The following is a 15877-nucleotide window of genomic DNA, read 5'->3' as shown; positions in this document are numbered from 1 at the left end:
TCCCAAAGTGATCATTGTGCTTAATGTGTTACATAGCATAGTAGAGATGGCAGAGCAGTACGATTTTTTTTAATCCTAAATCTTAGTTTGGCAGATCAGCAGGCACTGACGTAAGGCATGGGGTCTATGGCTGTAAGCTTGGGCAGGGGGTAGCTTATATGCTCATTGAGGCAGGGAATACCTGTATAATTTCAAACTTTTATTAGTTTTGCATATATCCGTTGCAATTACCCATCCACTTTTCATTGTAGGACTTTAGTTCTGAGCAGTTAAGCACTTCAAATTTCCAGAAATGTGCACATTCATACCTGAAATTGAATTTCTCTGTTGGTTTTTTTTTAAATTCTGGAGCTCTAAGGCGAGAATACTTAATATGGTTCTTCCCTGAGTCTTAAAACTGTGCAGAAGTGGAGAGGCTCTCTGCTCCTGCAGAGTAGAGCCATGCAGACGGGAAAAGGTTGACCTTCTTTCCCCATCTTCAGCCAGAAAATGCAAAAAGCATTATTCATCTGAAACTTCAGTGCTCCTTCTTCCTGGAAACCCACTAAGCAATTCAGTACTCTAAAGACATCCATGAAGAAAGTGCCTAATGAGAAAGTTTTCTTGAATTGCTGCTGAAATCCATGAAGAAGGTGGTTTTCAATGTCAGTGAGCTGTATTATAATGCTGAACAACGGTACTGGTGCATAAAACCACAGTTTATAGCTGTACAGACACAGGTCAGAAGTGTGGAGTTGTTAGGATTAACGGTTTTAGGACAGTCATATTGTTTAGGGGTGGGGAATGGTGAGTTTAAGGAAAAGACTGACTTGAAATTGAATTAAAATGGATTGAAGTGCAGCATCAGGGAGCGTGCATATAAAATGTCTGAGTAACTGCTGATAAATCATTTTGGTGAGAGACCAAACAAAAAGTTTCGGCACCAAAGTGGGACTTTTTGGATGCTGTGAGCACCAAAAATGGAGCATTTACGAGGAAAGCAGTAAACTGAGAGCAGAACGATTAAGATGACCACAGAGATGGAATCACGTGTAGGATCCAGCTGAATCTGTCCTTGTAGATCGTGCAAACCCGTCCCATTCCTAATGCAGATGCCCATGGCAATCTGTACCTGCCAGGTGGTGGTGCTGGCCAGGAGAGGAAGGCACACCAGGGCAGTGTGCTGCAAGCTCTGCTGTTGTGTAGGCTTCATTACTCTTCCAAAATATGCTCAAATACATTTATGACTACGCTTAGAAGTATTACCATAAATCATGAAAATTGAACGACAAACACAAACAAATGAAGCCAGTCTATTTGGGGAGGCTGTATCTTCAGTTATTTCTTACCATGTTTGTTCATCTAATGAATTTGGCCAATTAACAATTAATTTGCAGTAGGTCTCCCAGTCATTAGTGTGAATTAGCGAGGTTTTGTTGGCAGAACGTTAAGTAAAGGCGTAGAAAATCCTGCATCACCGAGAAGCTCGAGGGGACTCGGCCGTGAGAGCGTTCTGCAGAAATCTGGCCAGCCCCAGGTCTGCCCAGCCCTGCGCTGAAGTGAGGTGGGTGCTCTGCTCATCTGTTCAAGCTGCACGACCCAAATTCCTGAGCAGTGCCCTCCTCCTTCAGGGGAGACTCTGCACAGGGGGGCTCTGACGCTGGGGCTCCGTGCTGTTGATTCACGCAATTTTCTGTAGCCCTTTATTTATTTTTCTCTTGATACACACAGTTCATGTGTTTAGTGCAGGTTGTTTATAGCCAGGACAAAAGATTGCAGTCCTTAAATCAAAAGCGACGTTGGTGTAATTATAAGCGCGGGCTGGTGGAGCAAACAGGGCTGTAGGGAGAGGCTGTCAGAGGAGAAGAGCATCCGAAATATAGTAACCTCAAAAATCCCAGCTAATCAGTTTTCTGACTAGAGCAATCCGTTTCCCGGGTATTATTATTACATGGGGACTTTAAAGATAATAAATAACAATAATAGTCCTGTGTAAGGAAGGAAAGAAAAGGGCAAATGCCATTCACCTCGGAAGCTGTGGTTGCTTGCTGGAGTTCTCCGAGGAACATCTTTTTCCTCAGCCCCTGCAGAGGGCTGGATCCGTGACAATGCCAAGATCATCCCAGGAGCTGTGGTGTGAGCAACGAGACTGCCCTGGGCGGTGTTTTCAGTAAGGCAGAGACGGGGCCTTCACAAACCACACGTCCAGGCTCACACATCCATAGCCAGAGAGCTGTTCTGTGCGCTGTGGTCCTCGAGGGCAGCTGAGGCATCGCTTCCAGCACGCTGGTGCATCTGTGGCCACCTGCTGCAAACACCAGCACAAAGAAGGGCTTGCCGAAGTCAGCCTGGGCCTGCCTGAGCCTCACGGGACACAAAGAGTTCTCCCCTGCAACACGGCAGCCCAGCTAACGGACCCTGGCTAACAGATTATCAGCAGCGTTTGAGTAATAGACTGCTCATTTAGTTTTAATACATTTTGCATAGAGAGCAATCAGCCTTCATCAGTCTTAGAGATGAATTGGCTTAGCCAGCTAAATTCTAAAGATATTAGTCTGACAGCAGCCACATAAATCATAACATTTTCTTAATGATGGTAAAATTAAAATATACTCTTGCTTTGAGAAACCAATGAAGCCTTCCTGTTGGCAGGCCGGATCCTCCTGCCTGAATTAAAAGGAAGCTTAATTGATGTGTTTTTAAACTAAACAAACAGCCCCGCTCCTCAGCATCCCCAGTGTTCCTTTCTTTGCAGTTAAATAACCTCATCCTGCCTCTCCCCGCCCCATCCTCTGATCTGCAGGAGCGTGAGTAAAGACCTTGGCTCAGTGTTTGTTGACCGGGCTCCCATCAGACGTGAGCAGGACACACATGATGTTCCACCCGAAGGCTTTGCTGGAGCAGTCGTGTGTATTGCTAATAGTTCCTTGAGCTCGTGAGAGCCTCCTAGGGGAGCAGCTTGTGCTCTTCCTGCAGCCAACAAACCCAGACCTCCTGTCTATCATCTCCGGCCCCAGTTCTCTGGGCTGCCTTTTTCCTCTCCATAAAGACTTGGTCTCTGAAGTATGAAATTCAGTGCTGTGCAGAAACCCCAACGCTGAGCCAGAGACCCTTGGGGTATAAAAATAGGACAGAGGTGGCCTCCAGTCTTTACTCTTGCGGCTGTTTGCACAGGGGTAGATTTTCTTCTTTCCCTAATGCTCCTTTTGCATCCCTTGGAGCAGGCATTTTTCTTTGAAATTCTCCCCTGGTGGTAGACCTTGTCCTTTGCTGGAGTCTATTGTGGTGATAATATCCAGCAAAAGGATGAGATGCTTTCTAGAGCAGACTGTGAAAGGCCTGTTCCCCGGGGTGCTGTGTAGCAGCTGTACTCTGGGTTTTTATCTGAAAAGATGGGATGGAGAAGGCAGGTTTTCCAGCCTTGCACTGGGTTGTGGAGCTGCGATGGGCCATATCCAGCTGTGGCAGGGTTAAGGTTGCTGTTCTCACCCCTTGGGTGTGCAGGTGCAGCATTCCTGCTGTCTGAGGAACTCAGAAGGTGCAGGTGGTGTCTGTTGTTTTCATTTCAGGGCTTGCTCTGGGGCAGCACTGCAGGAAAGGTGTGTAATTTGGGAAACTGATACTGGGCTGTCTGTTTTGGGGAACTTTAACCAGTGGCTTACGGGATGTAAGGCGACCATCACATCCAGTTTTAAGGTGCTGTAAAGAGTGGCTCCTTACTAGGCCCGTGATGCAGGCTCATGGTTGGTTTGGCAGATGCTGGGGCTACTGGTCCATAAGCAGGGTGGCTGCGGGCAGCTTTCACCTCTTGGCTGCTGAAAGGGCAGCTGGAGGCTTTGTTAGGGTGGTGCTGCAGCTGTGGGGTCACCTTGCAGGGGCTGGATGCGGAGGGGCAGCCCGTGGAGGTGTTGCAGCGAGGTGTTTGAGGCTGCTGTGCTGTGACTCAGCTCTCCCCTGCTCTGCCTTTTAGCATCATCGAGGAAAGGATGTGCTTTCGTTCGTTCTCGGCTGTATCCGCGGGGCTCGGAGCCCTGTTCTCCCTGCCATATTGTGCCAGCTGCGTTCGTGCAGCTTGTAATCTATTAAATGCTTGGTCTGAGCAGCCAGCACTCCTGCCAGAGCCCAAATGAATGCAGAGGAAGGACCCTGCTAAGTGTATGCATTCTTCCTCTCCTGGCCAGCTCCGCTTGCCTTTCATAGCTCACATCTGATGCTTCCTCTCTCACCTAGCCCCTTAGCTCCGATGTAAATGTGTGTTCACACTTCCGCCAGTCAAGTAACTGTGCTCTCTCTGTCTCTCCCCTTTGTTATAAAGCCTGCTCTGTAAATGAATCCCACAGGTCTGGGGCTCAGCAGGTAAAAGGAGAAGTGAGTCTGTTAGCGCATGAGTCTAATCAGGCCGGCTAAAGCGAATAAAGTAGGGCAGCGTTGCACATTAGCCACTGTGTAAATGAGCCCTTTGATGGGCTGGGCACCGCGGGAGAGGTTTTGAAGCCAAGAAGAACTTTTGTTGTTAATTCAGTGACACATGGAAACTGTAAAACAGCGTGTCTTGCACACACACGAGAGAGAAAATAAAAGCCCTCGCGACCAGGCTTTTCAATACCTGCCCTCGGACCTAGTCTGAAAACTTTCAGCCCCTGTCTCCTTCTCTTACCACTTGATTTTCCTTTCTCTCCCTTTCTTTTTTTGTTCCCCCTGCACTATAAAAAGAAAAGCTCTCTTGCCTTTTGAACTAGACGGCTGTGAGTGAGGGCTATCTCTGAGCTGTGTGGCTCTGTTACCTTTGTGTTCCAGATGAAACTGCCAAGCTCGGTGGGACAGAAGAAGATTAAAGCCCTGGAGCAGATGCTGATGGAACTCGGAGTAGGTGAGTAAAGGGGGCACGCGAGAGAGAAAGAGACACACAGAGCTAGCCTTTGTTCTTGAGATGGGCTATTTTTTCCCCTAGTAATACAGCCAGTTTCTTGAATAACAGTATGTGAATGGTTTTTAAAATATTTTATGTGTTTAAAAAAAAAAAAAAGAAAGAGAGAGGGTAAAAGCCAGAACAAGATGCACAGGGTTTTTTTCTTTCCTCCCAGTAGAAAAATGTTTGAAAAGACCCTTTGTTTCTCTCTTGTTTGGGCCTTTTTAACCATCAAGAGAGGCAGCACAGTATTAGGAAGGCAAATCTCAGCCTTGCCGGGAGAGGTACTTCTAAGTGTGTTAGTGACCACGGCACGCGCATTGTTCAGGGCTGCCCTGTCTTGCTTTCAAGCTTCGTTTCCTCTTAATTTACTGCTCACGGTGGCAAGTCCAAAATGCGTCTGGGACTGTTCATCCCCCCTTTATAGGCTGCATGCTGTGTGAAAATCTGGAGCACCTCTGCTGAAAGGCAAGTAAACACACATCCCTCACTCTTGAACTCTAGTGTCTTAGCAGCAGCAAGAAGGGTTTGCTTGCCACGTACAATACCCACTCGTAGTCAGAGGGGAAGCGGTGCAGCCCATGGTCAGCTGCTGCCCTCCATGCAGCAAGTGTGGTTCGCAGGTAGTACAGGTCCCAGCATGCAGTGCCCCTTGATTAGACACCTGAGGTCCTTTTTCCCCTGCATTGTGTCTGCAGGAATTAAAAAAAAAAAAAAAAAAAAAAAGCCTTACGGTGATTTATAAGAGCTGACTGAACCCGCTCCCAGCCCTGACTTCTTTCTGTTAGCTCTTGTTAGTTTTTTGGGCCAACTGGTCTGTGGCTTGATACGTTGCCTCAGAGACTGTGTGCAGTTTCGAAAGCCTCCTGTAGCTGGTAAAAGCAGCTCAACCCGGGTGATTTCCCCTCTCTGCTTTAAAACTAAGGGAGTTACTGTCATTTTTTTTCCCGTTAAAAGCAGTCCGTAGCCCAGGGAAAAATAGGTAGATCTTTTGACTGACAATAAAGGAGAGAGAGATGGAAGGAGATTAATTGGAGTGTAAAAGTGTTTAGTGGAATGGCAGGATTGAAGCTGAAAGAGTGCCAGCTGAGCTTGCTAGGGAAGCCTTTGGAAGGATCTGAGTGCCTCTTAAAGCCCACTTCCCATGAGGGTAAGGAGGGGTTTCTGACTCCCCACTCCAGCTTTATAAAATGCACACATCTCAAGGGTTTCCTGGAGCTCCAGCCCTGTTGTGCCGCAGAGTGCAGAAAAACCACCTGGGCTTTGTGTGGGTGAACACATCGCTAGTGGTTTGGGGTCATGAGGCCAGGGCCCTGCTGCAGCAGGACACATACACAGAGCTTCATCCTTTTCCAGAACATGCAGCTCTTCCTGGCTCTGTGTGTGTGATTGCAGCAGAACACGAGGTGCAGGGTGGTCTGCCAGCCCCTGCCACCAGTCGTTCGGGTGCCTCAGCCCTGCTCTGGAAGGAGCAGTGGTGAGAGAGCTCAGCCCATCTGCTCCTTGTTGGTGCGTGAACAGGGGACACCAGGAGCTCTTCTGTCTTCGGCAACAGTGTCTAAGGGCTTGCTCCCATTATATGAGCCCCTAGGGAGCAAGGTTCTGCCTTCTGGGCTGATCTGATCTCAGTCTTTCTTCACCCTTCACTTGGTGAGTCCTGGACTTAGCAGGTTCACCCTTAGTCCTTGGCCAGAGCCAAAGGACAGCCTGGAAATTCCAGGTGTTCAGCTGTTCTGGATGCCAGTTGCTAAAGAACCCCATGATGGGAGTGAGGCTCCTGGCACATCTTTGTGGGAGTGAACTGGGCAGCCAGGACCTTTCTGGGGATCTTCTGACACGGGATTGCTGCTCCGGGTGTTTAACAGGACCCCTTTTCCTCCCTAGATCTCAACCCGATGCCCACGGAGGAGATCGTGCAGATGTTCAACGAGCTGCGGAGTGACCTGGTGCTGCTGTACGAGCTGAAGCAAGCCTTTGCCAACTGTGAATACGAGCTGCAGATGTTACGGCACCGCTATGAGGCGCTGGCCAAAGCTGGCAGTATTGGCCCCCTCAGCGCGGAAGGTGCCCATCCAGATGGCCAGGCAGGGCTCGGCATGGAGGAGGGCAAGGGAGATGCCAAGGACCAGATCATTGATGTAGTAGGAGCACCACTGACCCCCAACTCGGTGAGGAGGAAGGTCGGGGGGGCAGAACAGGGAGCACTCAGGTCTCCGACGCAGATGCCCTGACGAGCGCTGGGGATGCTGCCCTGCTCTCCCTCCAGGCGTGCGCGTCCAAGGGAGCACAGCACGCCCGTTTCCCCAAGTCCCAGTGCTCTCTGGGCTCGTCTCCTGTGCTGGACAGTGTTCTTGGTGCTATAGGTGGGGTCAGCAGGTCTTTCTACATCCTGCATGCAGGCAGATGGCTTGATGCGGGTGCCACCGTGGACCAAAGCAGCGAGGCTTTGGGTGACGAGAGCTTGCACCGGGGCAGCAACAGTGAAGCCAGTACAGCTGCAGGCCTGAGGCATTTTCCTTCTAGACACAGCCCCATAAGGGCTGCTCAGCAGAGGGAAGCAAGTGGGAAAAGCAGCCTTGATATGATGAGCCATGACTTGCCCAAGTCCCTGGAGCTGAGGGGTAGCCCTACCTGGGGCAGGAGGCTGGGGAAGGAGAGAGGTATCTGAAGAGCAACGGGGTGTTTCTCTGCCCCACCTCCAGTGCCGAGGAAGGAAAGCCAGACCCAGGGGTTCTGGAAGCCACTGAAGCTTCAACCACGAGCCCTGCGCCAGTGTCCTGTGCATGCTGTAAATCCATCACCAGTTCTCTCCTCCCCACCTCCCCGAGGGTGGGCTGCCAGCCCCTCAGCACTGCCTCAGGGCCGAGGGTCCGCCTGGGGTCAGCCAAGGTTGTTTTCCCCTCCCTGCGGTCCCCTGGCACGGCTGAGCTGAACTGCCTGCTACAAGCTGCCCCTCCCCACGCAGTGGCATCCCCGACGCCTCAGCCAACCTGCCCCGGTAGCGTCACAGCCCTTTACTTTCTCAAATGTATGATGTATTATTGCAGGATACTGAGAACACCTTATCTGTCAATGGCAGAGGTGACACATTAATCTGGACTTGAGTAATGTCCTCTTCAATTGTCACAATATGGAGTCATAAGGAAGCGTTCTGCCGAGACAGGTTCATGTTTGCAAAGGAGTCTTCTGAATCTTTTTTTTTCCACTGCATTCCACCTGAAATCTCACCCCTCCGTGCGGTCCAGGGTATGTCCCGGTTTGGAAACCTCCTGGGCTGGTTCACAACTCGCCTCCTCTTCCCAAGGAGCAGGCTCAAGGGAAAGGGAGAGCGGTGGTGGTGGTGGCCGTGGCTGCAGGAGGAGGGAGCCCCCAGCGTGTTCCTGACCACGTCCCTCCTCAGCGCCACCTCCTGGAGCTGGAAACAAAGAGGTGGGCCCGGGCAGCGCAGAGGGGGTTAAACTGACCTGGTCTCTGACATATTTGAAAGAAATATAATCAAGTTAATTCACTGCAAGGCAAATTCAGTACCTAAAGGGCCTCCATGTTAAATACAGCACTGACCTTTACCGGCTGATTACACAAAGACGACACAATTAGATTAGTCCAAGACAAAAGGTCAAGCACATTCACACTGTGACCATTTTATGTTACCTTTTGAGGGGGGAAAAAATTACATCCCAGCTGGAGGGGTATCTTGGAGAGAAGGGGAATGGGGCTGCTGTGCCATGTTCAGCCTGGCTCGGGCATGCTTGGAGAGTTGGGCAGGGCCTAGCACAGCACTTGCCTTGTACCTTCCTGCAGCTCTGGGTGCTCAGGCAGCGTGAGGGACCGGCAGCTCGTGGCCCACAACCACCTTTTCCCAAGGATGGGCTGAGCTGCTTGGAGGCCGTGCACTGCTGGTGTTCCCTGCCCTGCCCCGGTGCCTCTCGCTGGGTGTCACAGTTAGAATCAGCACCTGGAAGGCCGGGGGTGGCTGGGGCAGTCCTGGTGGGGTGCATGGCAGTGCCCTCACCCTGTGGTGCTGTTGGGTGGGTGTGCTGGGGCACAGCCTGCCTGCTCAGCAGCGTGCCAGGCTGCTCTGCCTCCTGGAGCCCTGGCTGTGGGTGTTTTTGGGCCGCAGCCTGCCCTGCACCTTGCCAAGGCTGCTTCCGTGGCTTAGCCCAGCCACGCCAGCCTTGAACTTGGAGTTCAAGCCTGTGCTTTGCCCCTGAGCTGCCAGGGGACTCATTTAATCCCTCTGCTTCCAATTCCTCTGAGTTAGAGAATGAGGCCCTTTGTGCTGTGTATCGCTGCCCGTCCGTGGCACTCCACATGTTGGTTTGAGCACGGATTAGTTGAGCCTCCGAGCCAGCTGCTCCCCTGAAGCCAGATTTGTTTCCCTGGAGAGAGGTATCCTGCTCCAGATGTTGGGAGAGAGCGAGTGGCAAAGCCAGGAATGGGACTGAGCCCTGACTCCCGTGTTCTTCTCTGCAAGCCTGGATTCCTTTCCAGGATTCGGCATGCTGGGATGAACGCACGCAGCTAACAGCTGTGCCAACAGCTGCCCATGCTCCCAGCATGGGGCTGCCCCCAGGGCTTCCTCCAGCTCAGCCCTTCCCCTGAGCACAGGCAGGAGCTGACATCCCCGGGGGTCCCCAGCAGCGCTGCCCCTCGGTGATGCCAGCCCCTGGGCCTTGCTGCCCCCCCTGGAAGCCCCTCCTGCGTGCGCTGCACTGCGTGCAGCAGGGTGAGCACCGTGAGCCCAGGCAGGAGCGGTGCCTGCGAGCTGCAGCGGGCAGCAGAAAGCCCAGCACTGCGCTGCCCTCCTGCATCCCCTGCGTCCCTCCTCCTGGGGCTGCCATCCACCATCTCCCAGGGGCTGCGGTGCCGTCGCTGACCATTAAAGCTGAGCTGGGATCCCCCCGGCGCCGTCTGCCGCTGACCCCGGTAGGGACCGTGCTCGGGGCCTTCGGGAGGTGAAAGGTGAGCCGAACTCGGAACAAATTAGTTCCAAGCAGAAGTTCAGCCAGTTACTCCAGATTGGATCCTTTGATTTCCGCAACTCAGACTCCACTCAGTGATCTGTAATGAGTGACTCTCAGAAATCCTCACATTGCAGCACTTTGTTCCTGAGCTCACAAGTCAGCCCATTAATGGGTAAAGGAAAAGACCTTGAGTCTAAGAAGTCTCGGGTTCAGAGTCAGAATTATTTGACTTTTAAGCTTCCTTTATCTGAACTCCTGCTGACTTCTTGTTTTCTGAGCCTGTTTGAAAGCTAGAAGTTACATTGTTAAGATCAAACATTCTCTCTTTCCAGATGGAGTTACAATATCTGTCTTTTATATATATATATATTTTAATATATATATATAGTGTATATATACCAGGGTGTATATATATTCCACGCTTTTTTTTTTTTTTTTAATCGTTCTTTCCATTAAAAGAAACTAGACTTGTAGGCTCTTGTAAATTATAATGTAAAACATTTTTTTTAACCAGACAGTTCCCAATTTTGCCCAAGGCAACTGGAATAGCTACGCCACAGAAGGCAATAGGAAGGTGATTAATATGAATTTGTGACATATTTGAAAGATGGGTCTTTTGCCATATAAAGATTATCAAACACATGTGCTCTTCCCCATTAATTCCGCAGCCCTCCCAGGAAAGCCACAAAGCCCCGTTCCTTTGTTTCCAGGGTGGGTTTTTGTTTTTTTAAATGTACCTTTCGGTCCCCTTGATTACCACGTATTTGATTTTTATAGGGCATCTGTTCGCGCTGCTGCGTGGGTTCTCTGGCCCTTTTATTTCCCCGTTAATCGGATCCCGCGAAGGCAGCCGTGCCAGGCCCTCTGACGAAATCCGTCTGTGTGTTGTATTTAACTTGTAGCCGTGCAAATTCCATGCTCTGTTTGCCGTCTGCCGGGCGCGCAGCGGGGACCGGGGCCGCCTTCCCGCTGGGGTGGGCAGCAGGGCCTCCCACCACGCTGCGCCCAGCACACGGAGCAGTGCACGAGGGACCTGCAGGAGGGGTGGGCAGGCCGGGAGTGTTTTGGGGAGCCCTGCTGGAGATGGGGTTTGCTGGTGGGGCTGCAGGCACCGTGTCTGCACAGCCCTTCCTTCCCCACCACCTGCAGTGGTGAAGGGCAAAGGGGATCTGATCGCACGCCCCTGGGGCCCTGGTGCTGCGTGTGCCCTGCACAGGGTGCCCGCTGTGCCTGGAGCCATGGGTGCTGACCCCACAGTGATGGAGGCAGCCGTGGCCGTGGTGTCTGTGCAGTGCCTGGCACAGACAGCACAGTGCAGGGGTATGCAAGGGTCGTGATCCTATGCAGTGTGAGTGGCCCCATCTTACCCCAGATGTGTGCCCACATTCAGTCCTAAAAGTTACCTCATGAAAGGTGAGGCTCACCAGAGTCCTGCTCGGTCATGTTGGTGAAGAAGAGAGGTGATTTTTTTTGAGGAGCTGTGGTTCTCCAGCTCCTGCTGTGCACCTGGGCAATTTTCACTGCAGCTCCTGGGCAGCAGGGTTGTTTCCAGGCTCTGCCCGTTCCTGCTCCAAGCAGCCCCGGCACAGCTGGACACAGCGTGAGCTGCTCTGCCCCTCTCCATAGGGCTTGTGGGGTGCAAGTGTGCTCCGTCAGGGCCGGGTTGCAGAGCTCAGCCCCGTTCTGGTCACACCCAGACCCCCACCCCAAAGACGCTTGTCCCAAAGCCCTACGCATGCTGGGGAGGTGCCATCCCCTCCAAGGTGCCAGCCCAGCCCCTTGGCAGTGCCGGGTTAGCTCCGTCACACCGGGACTGGCTCTGCCTCCAGCCAGGTGGGTGGCAGCGTGGCTCAGAGCAGCTCGGGCACTGCTGGCCCTGCAGCCCAACACCCTGTGGCCAGATGTGGGACAGGCTCCAGAGTGGTCGTCAGCCCTGCCAGGCTGAGCAGAGCAGGAGGAGGTGGTGAGAGACATCACAGCTCCACCCCGGGCGGGTCGGGTTTTTGTTCTGTAGGGTCCTGGAGGGGCTGTGGCATCACTGAGGGCAGTGATGGCAGCCTGGGTTCGTGCACTGCGGGCACTGGTGGCCCTGGTTGTGTGCCCGTGTCGTGCAGAGCTGGGCACCCACCCGGCCTGCCCACCCCCTCGTCCCCTCCGCGCTGCCTTTCAAGCGTAGCCGGCGATCGATCCGCCGTGACAACGTCCTCTGAGTCACATTCTCGCCTGCAGGAGTAAAGGGCAAAGGCCAAGTTCTTAGTTTTCATAGAAAACTAATTAGACGACTCCATCGAAAATAGGTCAATAAAGCTGATCGGGGGCTGCACGGAGGGAGCCATTAAAACCCCTGTGACCTTTCCTTGGAGCAAGCGGGCTGAGGCTGCCCCTGCTTTCCGGGAGCTGCCCGCTTCGTGCCAGCCCTGTGGCTGTGCCCCTGCTCCCTGCAGCACCACGGTGCTGGGCAGGTCCTGGGGGTCCCTGCGCTGCTGGGTGTCCTGCTCCCAGGTGCTGGACAGGGCCAGGAGCTGCCTGGCATCCTCCTGAACGTGGCTTCACCCTGCGCTGCGTGCCAGGCTGCAGGGCAGGGGGTGGTGACAGCCACCAGTGGGACTTGCTGTGGCTGTCACCCCGCTCTGGGCTCGAGGCTGTGCACACCCAGCCCGATCTCCCTTTCACAGCCCAAAAGCTTGTGTTTGCACGTGGCACTTGGGGTGCACGGATGTGCTGGGGTGCTGCACCCCCCGGGAGGGCAGCCCCGCTCGCCGGGCACCATGCTGCCGCGCACCCGCCCGGCTCAGCCCCCTCCGTCCCCGCACACACTCGCACATGCAGGGGCACAGCCCGGGCTCCTTTACCCCCAAACTTTATTCATGTGGCACATTTACAGCAAGGATTGGAATAACTAGACAATGAAAATGCTGGGTTTGCATTATCGGTTGGTTTAACTGGAACACCACACACCATGCAGTCATGTACCGCCAAGTTCAGTGCCTGTATTGCCCTTCTGGCTGCCGTCACCGGCTTCGCTCCAGGCCATGCACGCACGGGCCCGGGGCTGCAGCCTCCCTGCAGGTCAGCACCCGGACGAGGGCTCCATTCAGCAGGGCCCCGGGGCTGGGTGACACTGGGGGACGCGTGCCCTCAGCCTGCCCCACGGCTGCCCCCCGACCGCCCTGGCCGGCCGGGAGCCCACCCAGCCGGAGGGGATGTGCTCGGCAAGGCTCTCAGGCAACAAGCCAGCTGCTGCTGAGCATCCGCGGGGACCCGCGAGGGGCACGGCACGGCCCGCGGCGTGCGGGGACCGTGGGCACGCGGGGGCTGAGCCTCAGCTCGGGAACCGGGGGAGGCCGGAGGGGGGGGGTGGGAGGGGAGCGGGGTCGGGGACCCGGGCCGATTTGCAGCTCCCCTGCTCAGGTACCTGTGGGTCGGGGGGGGGGGCCAGCGCGCGCTGGCACGTCCACCGCCGGCAATGGACGCGGTGCTGCGGCGCGCCTGGCCCCGGTGGGAGCTGGAATCGGTCGGCGGGGCTGGGGCAGGGCCGGGCATCCCACCCGTCCCCGCAAGAGGCACGAGCAGACGGGACGGGGACGGGATGGGACGCGATGGGACGCGATGGGACGGGGTGGGGGGAGCTCCGCGCGGGCGCTGTCACCTCCCTCCTGCCGCCCACCCGCCCGCCCGCCCGCCGGGCCCCTGCCCCACTGAAGGGAGCCCTCCGGGGCCCCGCAGCCCGCGGTGGGGCTGCCGGGGGCTCTGCAGCGGAGAATACAGGCACTTCACCTTGAACATAAAGAGACGGATTGCGTTTGTCACATACAGGAGTCAGAGAGGGGTTAGTGTTGACTCAAAAAGAGGGGAAAAAGGCGCTCGGGGAAGAGGCCGGGGCTGGGTGGGGAGGGTCGGGGCCGTCTCGACACTGCTGAGCCTCTACGAGCGCAGCCCGGGCGCGGGCACGCGCCGGCGTCGCTGCAGCAGCCGTCAAGGCCTGAAAACATAAAACCAGAGAAAAGAAAGAAGAGGGGAAGGCGGGGACGGCCCATGCCGGGGGGACGCTGTGGCTACGGGGTGGGAGAGGGAGGACGGGGAGGGACGTGGAGGGAGGGACGGAAATCGGGAGCCAAAGAAAAGAACAAACTACGAGTCTAAAATGTGGTGCAAGCGCCCTACGCGGCTGTCCGCTAGCATGGCATAATGTCCGGAGCAGCCCAGAGAGGGAGTCACATCAGGTCTACACAGATTTGCCTTCCCATATATACAACCTCTACTGGAGTAACAGCTGAATTGAGATTTGTGTCGGTTCCTCTGGCCTCGGTTGCCGTTTGAATGCTAGAGCCCGTCCTCCCCGCCTCGCCGGCGCCGGGCGCATGCAGCCCTGCCTGGCCTGCCCTGGGGATCAAAAGGGTTTGGAGGTCTGCTTGAAGATGAAGCCTCTATGGGCCAGTGTCTTCATGATGTTGGCGATGTTCTTACAGTCGTCTGCGGAGAGAGCACAGAGGCGCTGCGTTAGAACCGCGCTCCGGCCCCGGGCTGCCCTGGGGCACAGCCGGGACCTCGGTCAGCCCCGAGGCCAGGTGCCAGCCCCGTGTCCCCTCCAGCCCAGCCAAGGGGACAAATTGACCTTGACCCCCTACAGCCACTGCTCCTCAGGGCGTCCAGCCCCATGGGGGCACTGCCTCTGCCCCAGTGCTCCCCAGCAGCGTGGGGTGAGTGCAGGGCCCCCAGCTCCCCATCACCACCTCTCGGTACGGCCCTGCTGCACGGGGACAGCCCCACGGCCAGGACTGGAGGCAGCACTGCCCAGGCCATGCCCTGCTGCCGTGTCCCTGTGTCCCCCAGCCCAGTGCTCGCTGTGGGGCGCTGCCACGGGGATGGATAGGAACGGCAGCGTTCCCACAAGCAGGATCCATGCTGGCCCCCCAGCTCTGGGCCAGCAGCCTCCTCCCTGCGAGCCCAGCACCAGCCACTCAGTTTATGGATGTCTGACCCCTTCCAGCTCCCCCGCAAGGCACCGTGCCCACGGAGGAGCTGTCCCTGCAGCTCAGCCGGGGCTGGGGCTGCCTGGTGACACCGCAGCTGCCCTCCATCTGCCATGCATGTTCCCTTTCCCCTCGCTCTCCTCGGGCAGGGGCTGTTGGCACCCGGCTCTCCCTGCCGCAGCACCGAGGCACCGTGCTTTGGGGCCGGCCCTGTCCCAGCCAGGGCTGTCCCTCGGTGCCACCCCGTGCCCGCTGGCACCAGGACGCCGTGCCACCAGGCTGCAGGGCCACAGACGGCCCCGGCGCTGGGGGACAGCCCACGGCACCGAGGTGGCCAGAGCGAGGGGCTGCGAGGCGGGGAGGGGGCAGGCGCTCCTGGCGTTATTTACCTGGGACTAAACGCAGGCACCGTTTGCTAAAATAGAAGCCGGGCTTAAATTGATTCCTGGTGTCTATATTTCATGTTGAAAATTGGCTTGTAAATCCATGTTTTGATCTATGAGGGCCGTCTCCTTAAGAAAAAGCAAGAGTAAATGTGTAATTTCTCCCTTGACAGCACACGGCACAGAGGCGATCCTTCTTCCCGCTCCCCTCCGTTTCGGGACAGCTCCACTCGTTCCGATTACCACTCTTTCTTCCTCGCCCCACGCCTTGATGTCTCCATTTCATTACCGCGCGCCCATTTATCAAGCTGTTACCGTAAGGGTGACTTTGCCCACTTGTGTGTGGCAGCGGGGCCCGGCTGACACGGGGAGAGGGCGCCCCGGGAGGGGGCGCAGCCCGGGCCCCCCTCTCGCCGCCACCGCTGGATGGATGTTGTGGTGGAGGGAAGGCTGCATCATTACTGATGTGTAAATGATAAAGAAGCCTCCACATCCATCTCCCAACTGTAAATCCAGGGAGTGCTTTATAATCAAGCTACAGCGATAATAATGTGAAATTAGGTCTCTCTATCAACGGGAGGAGGCCTTTTAATCACGGCTTAAAGGGTGCAAACGCTGTTTATCATAATTGAACTGTATCCGGGCTAATTGTGGCCATATTTCACTGTC

At 55.2% G+C, this 15877-nt stretch overlaps 2 protein-coding genes across 3 annotated transcripts in view; one reads left to right on the top strand and one right to left on the bottom strand.

Annotated features, from left to right (window-relative positions):
* The window catches only part of DMAP1 (DNA methyltransferase 1 associated protein 1), a 28711-nt gene extending 19873 nt beyond the window's left edge, over positions 1–8838 (top strand). The window contains exons 9-10 of the mRNA XM_032192767.1: positions 4777–4849; positions 6773–8838. Of these exons, the coding sequence (XP_032048658.1) occupies positions 4777–4849; positions 6773–7119 (420 nt within the window). The 3' untranslated portion in view covers positions 7120–8838. The remainder of the gene's footprint in view (positions 1–4776; positions 4850–6772) is intronic.
* Positions 8839–13542: 4704 nt separating this feature from the next.
* The window catches only part of ERI3 (ERI1 exoribonuclease family member 3), a 109425-nt gene continuing 107090 nt past the window's right edge, over positions 13543–15877 (bottom strand). For both annotated transcript variants that reach the window (XM_032192494.1, XM_032192493.1), the window contains exon 8: positions 13543–14325. In XM_032192494.1, the coding sequence (XP_032048385.1) occupies positions 14243–14325 (83 nt within the window). In that variant the 3' untranslated portion in view covers positions 13543–14242. The remainder of the gene's footprint in view (positions 14326–15877) is intronic.

This window comes from Aythya fuligula, chromosome 8 (assembly GCF_009819795.1).
Source record: "Aythya fuligula isolate bAytFul2 chromosome 8, bAytFul2.pri, whole genome shotgun sequence".
NCBI classification, from domain to species: domain Eukaryota; kingdom Metazoa; phylum Chordata; class Aves; order Anseriformes; family Anatidae; genus Aythya; species Aythya fuligula.
The sequence above is the reverse complement of the archived record's forward strand: the minus strand, read 5'-3'. Positions and strand labels throughout refer to the sequence as shown.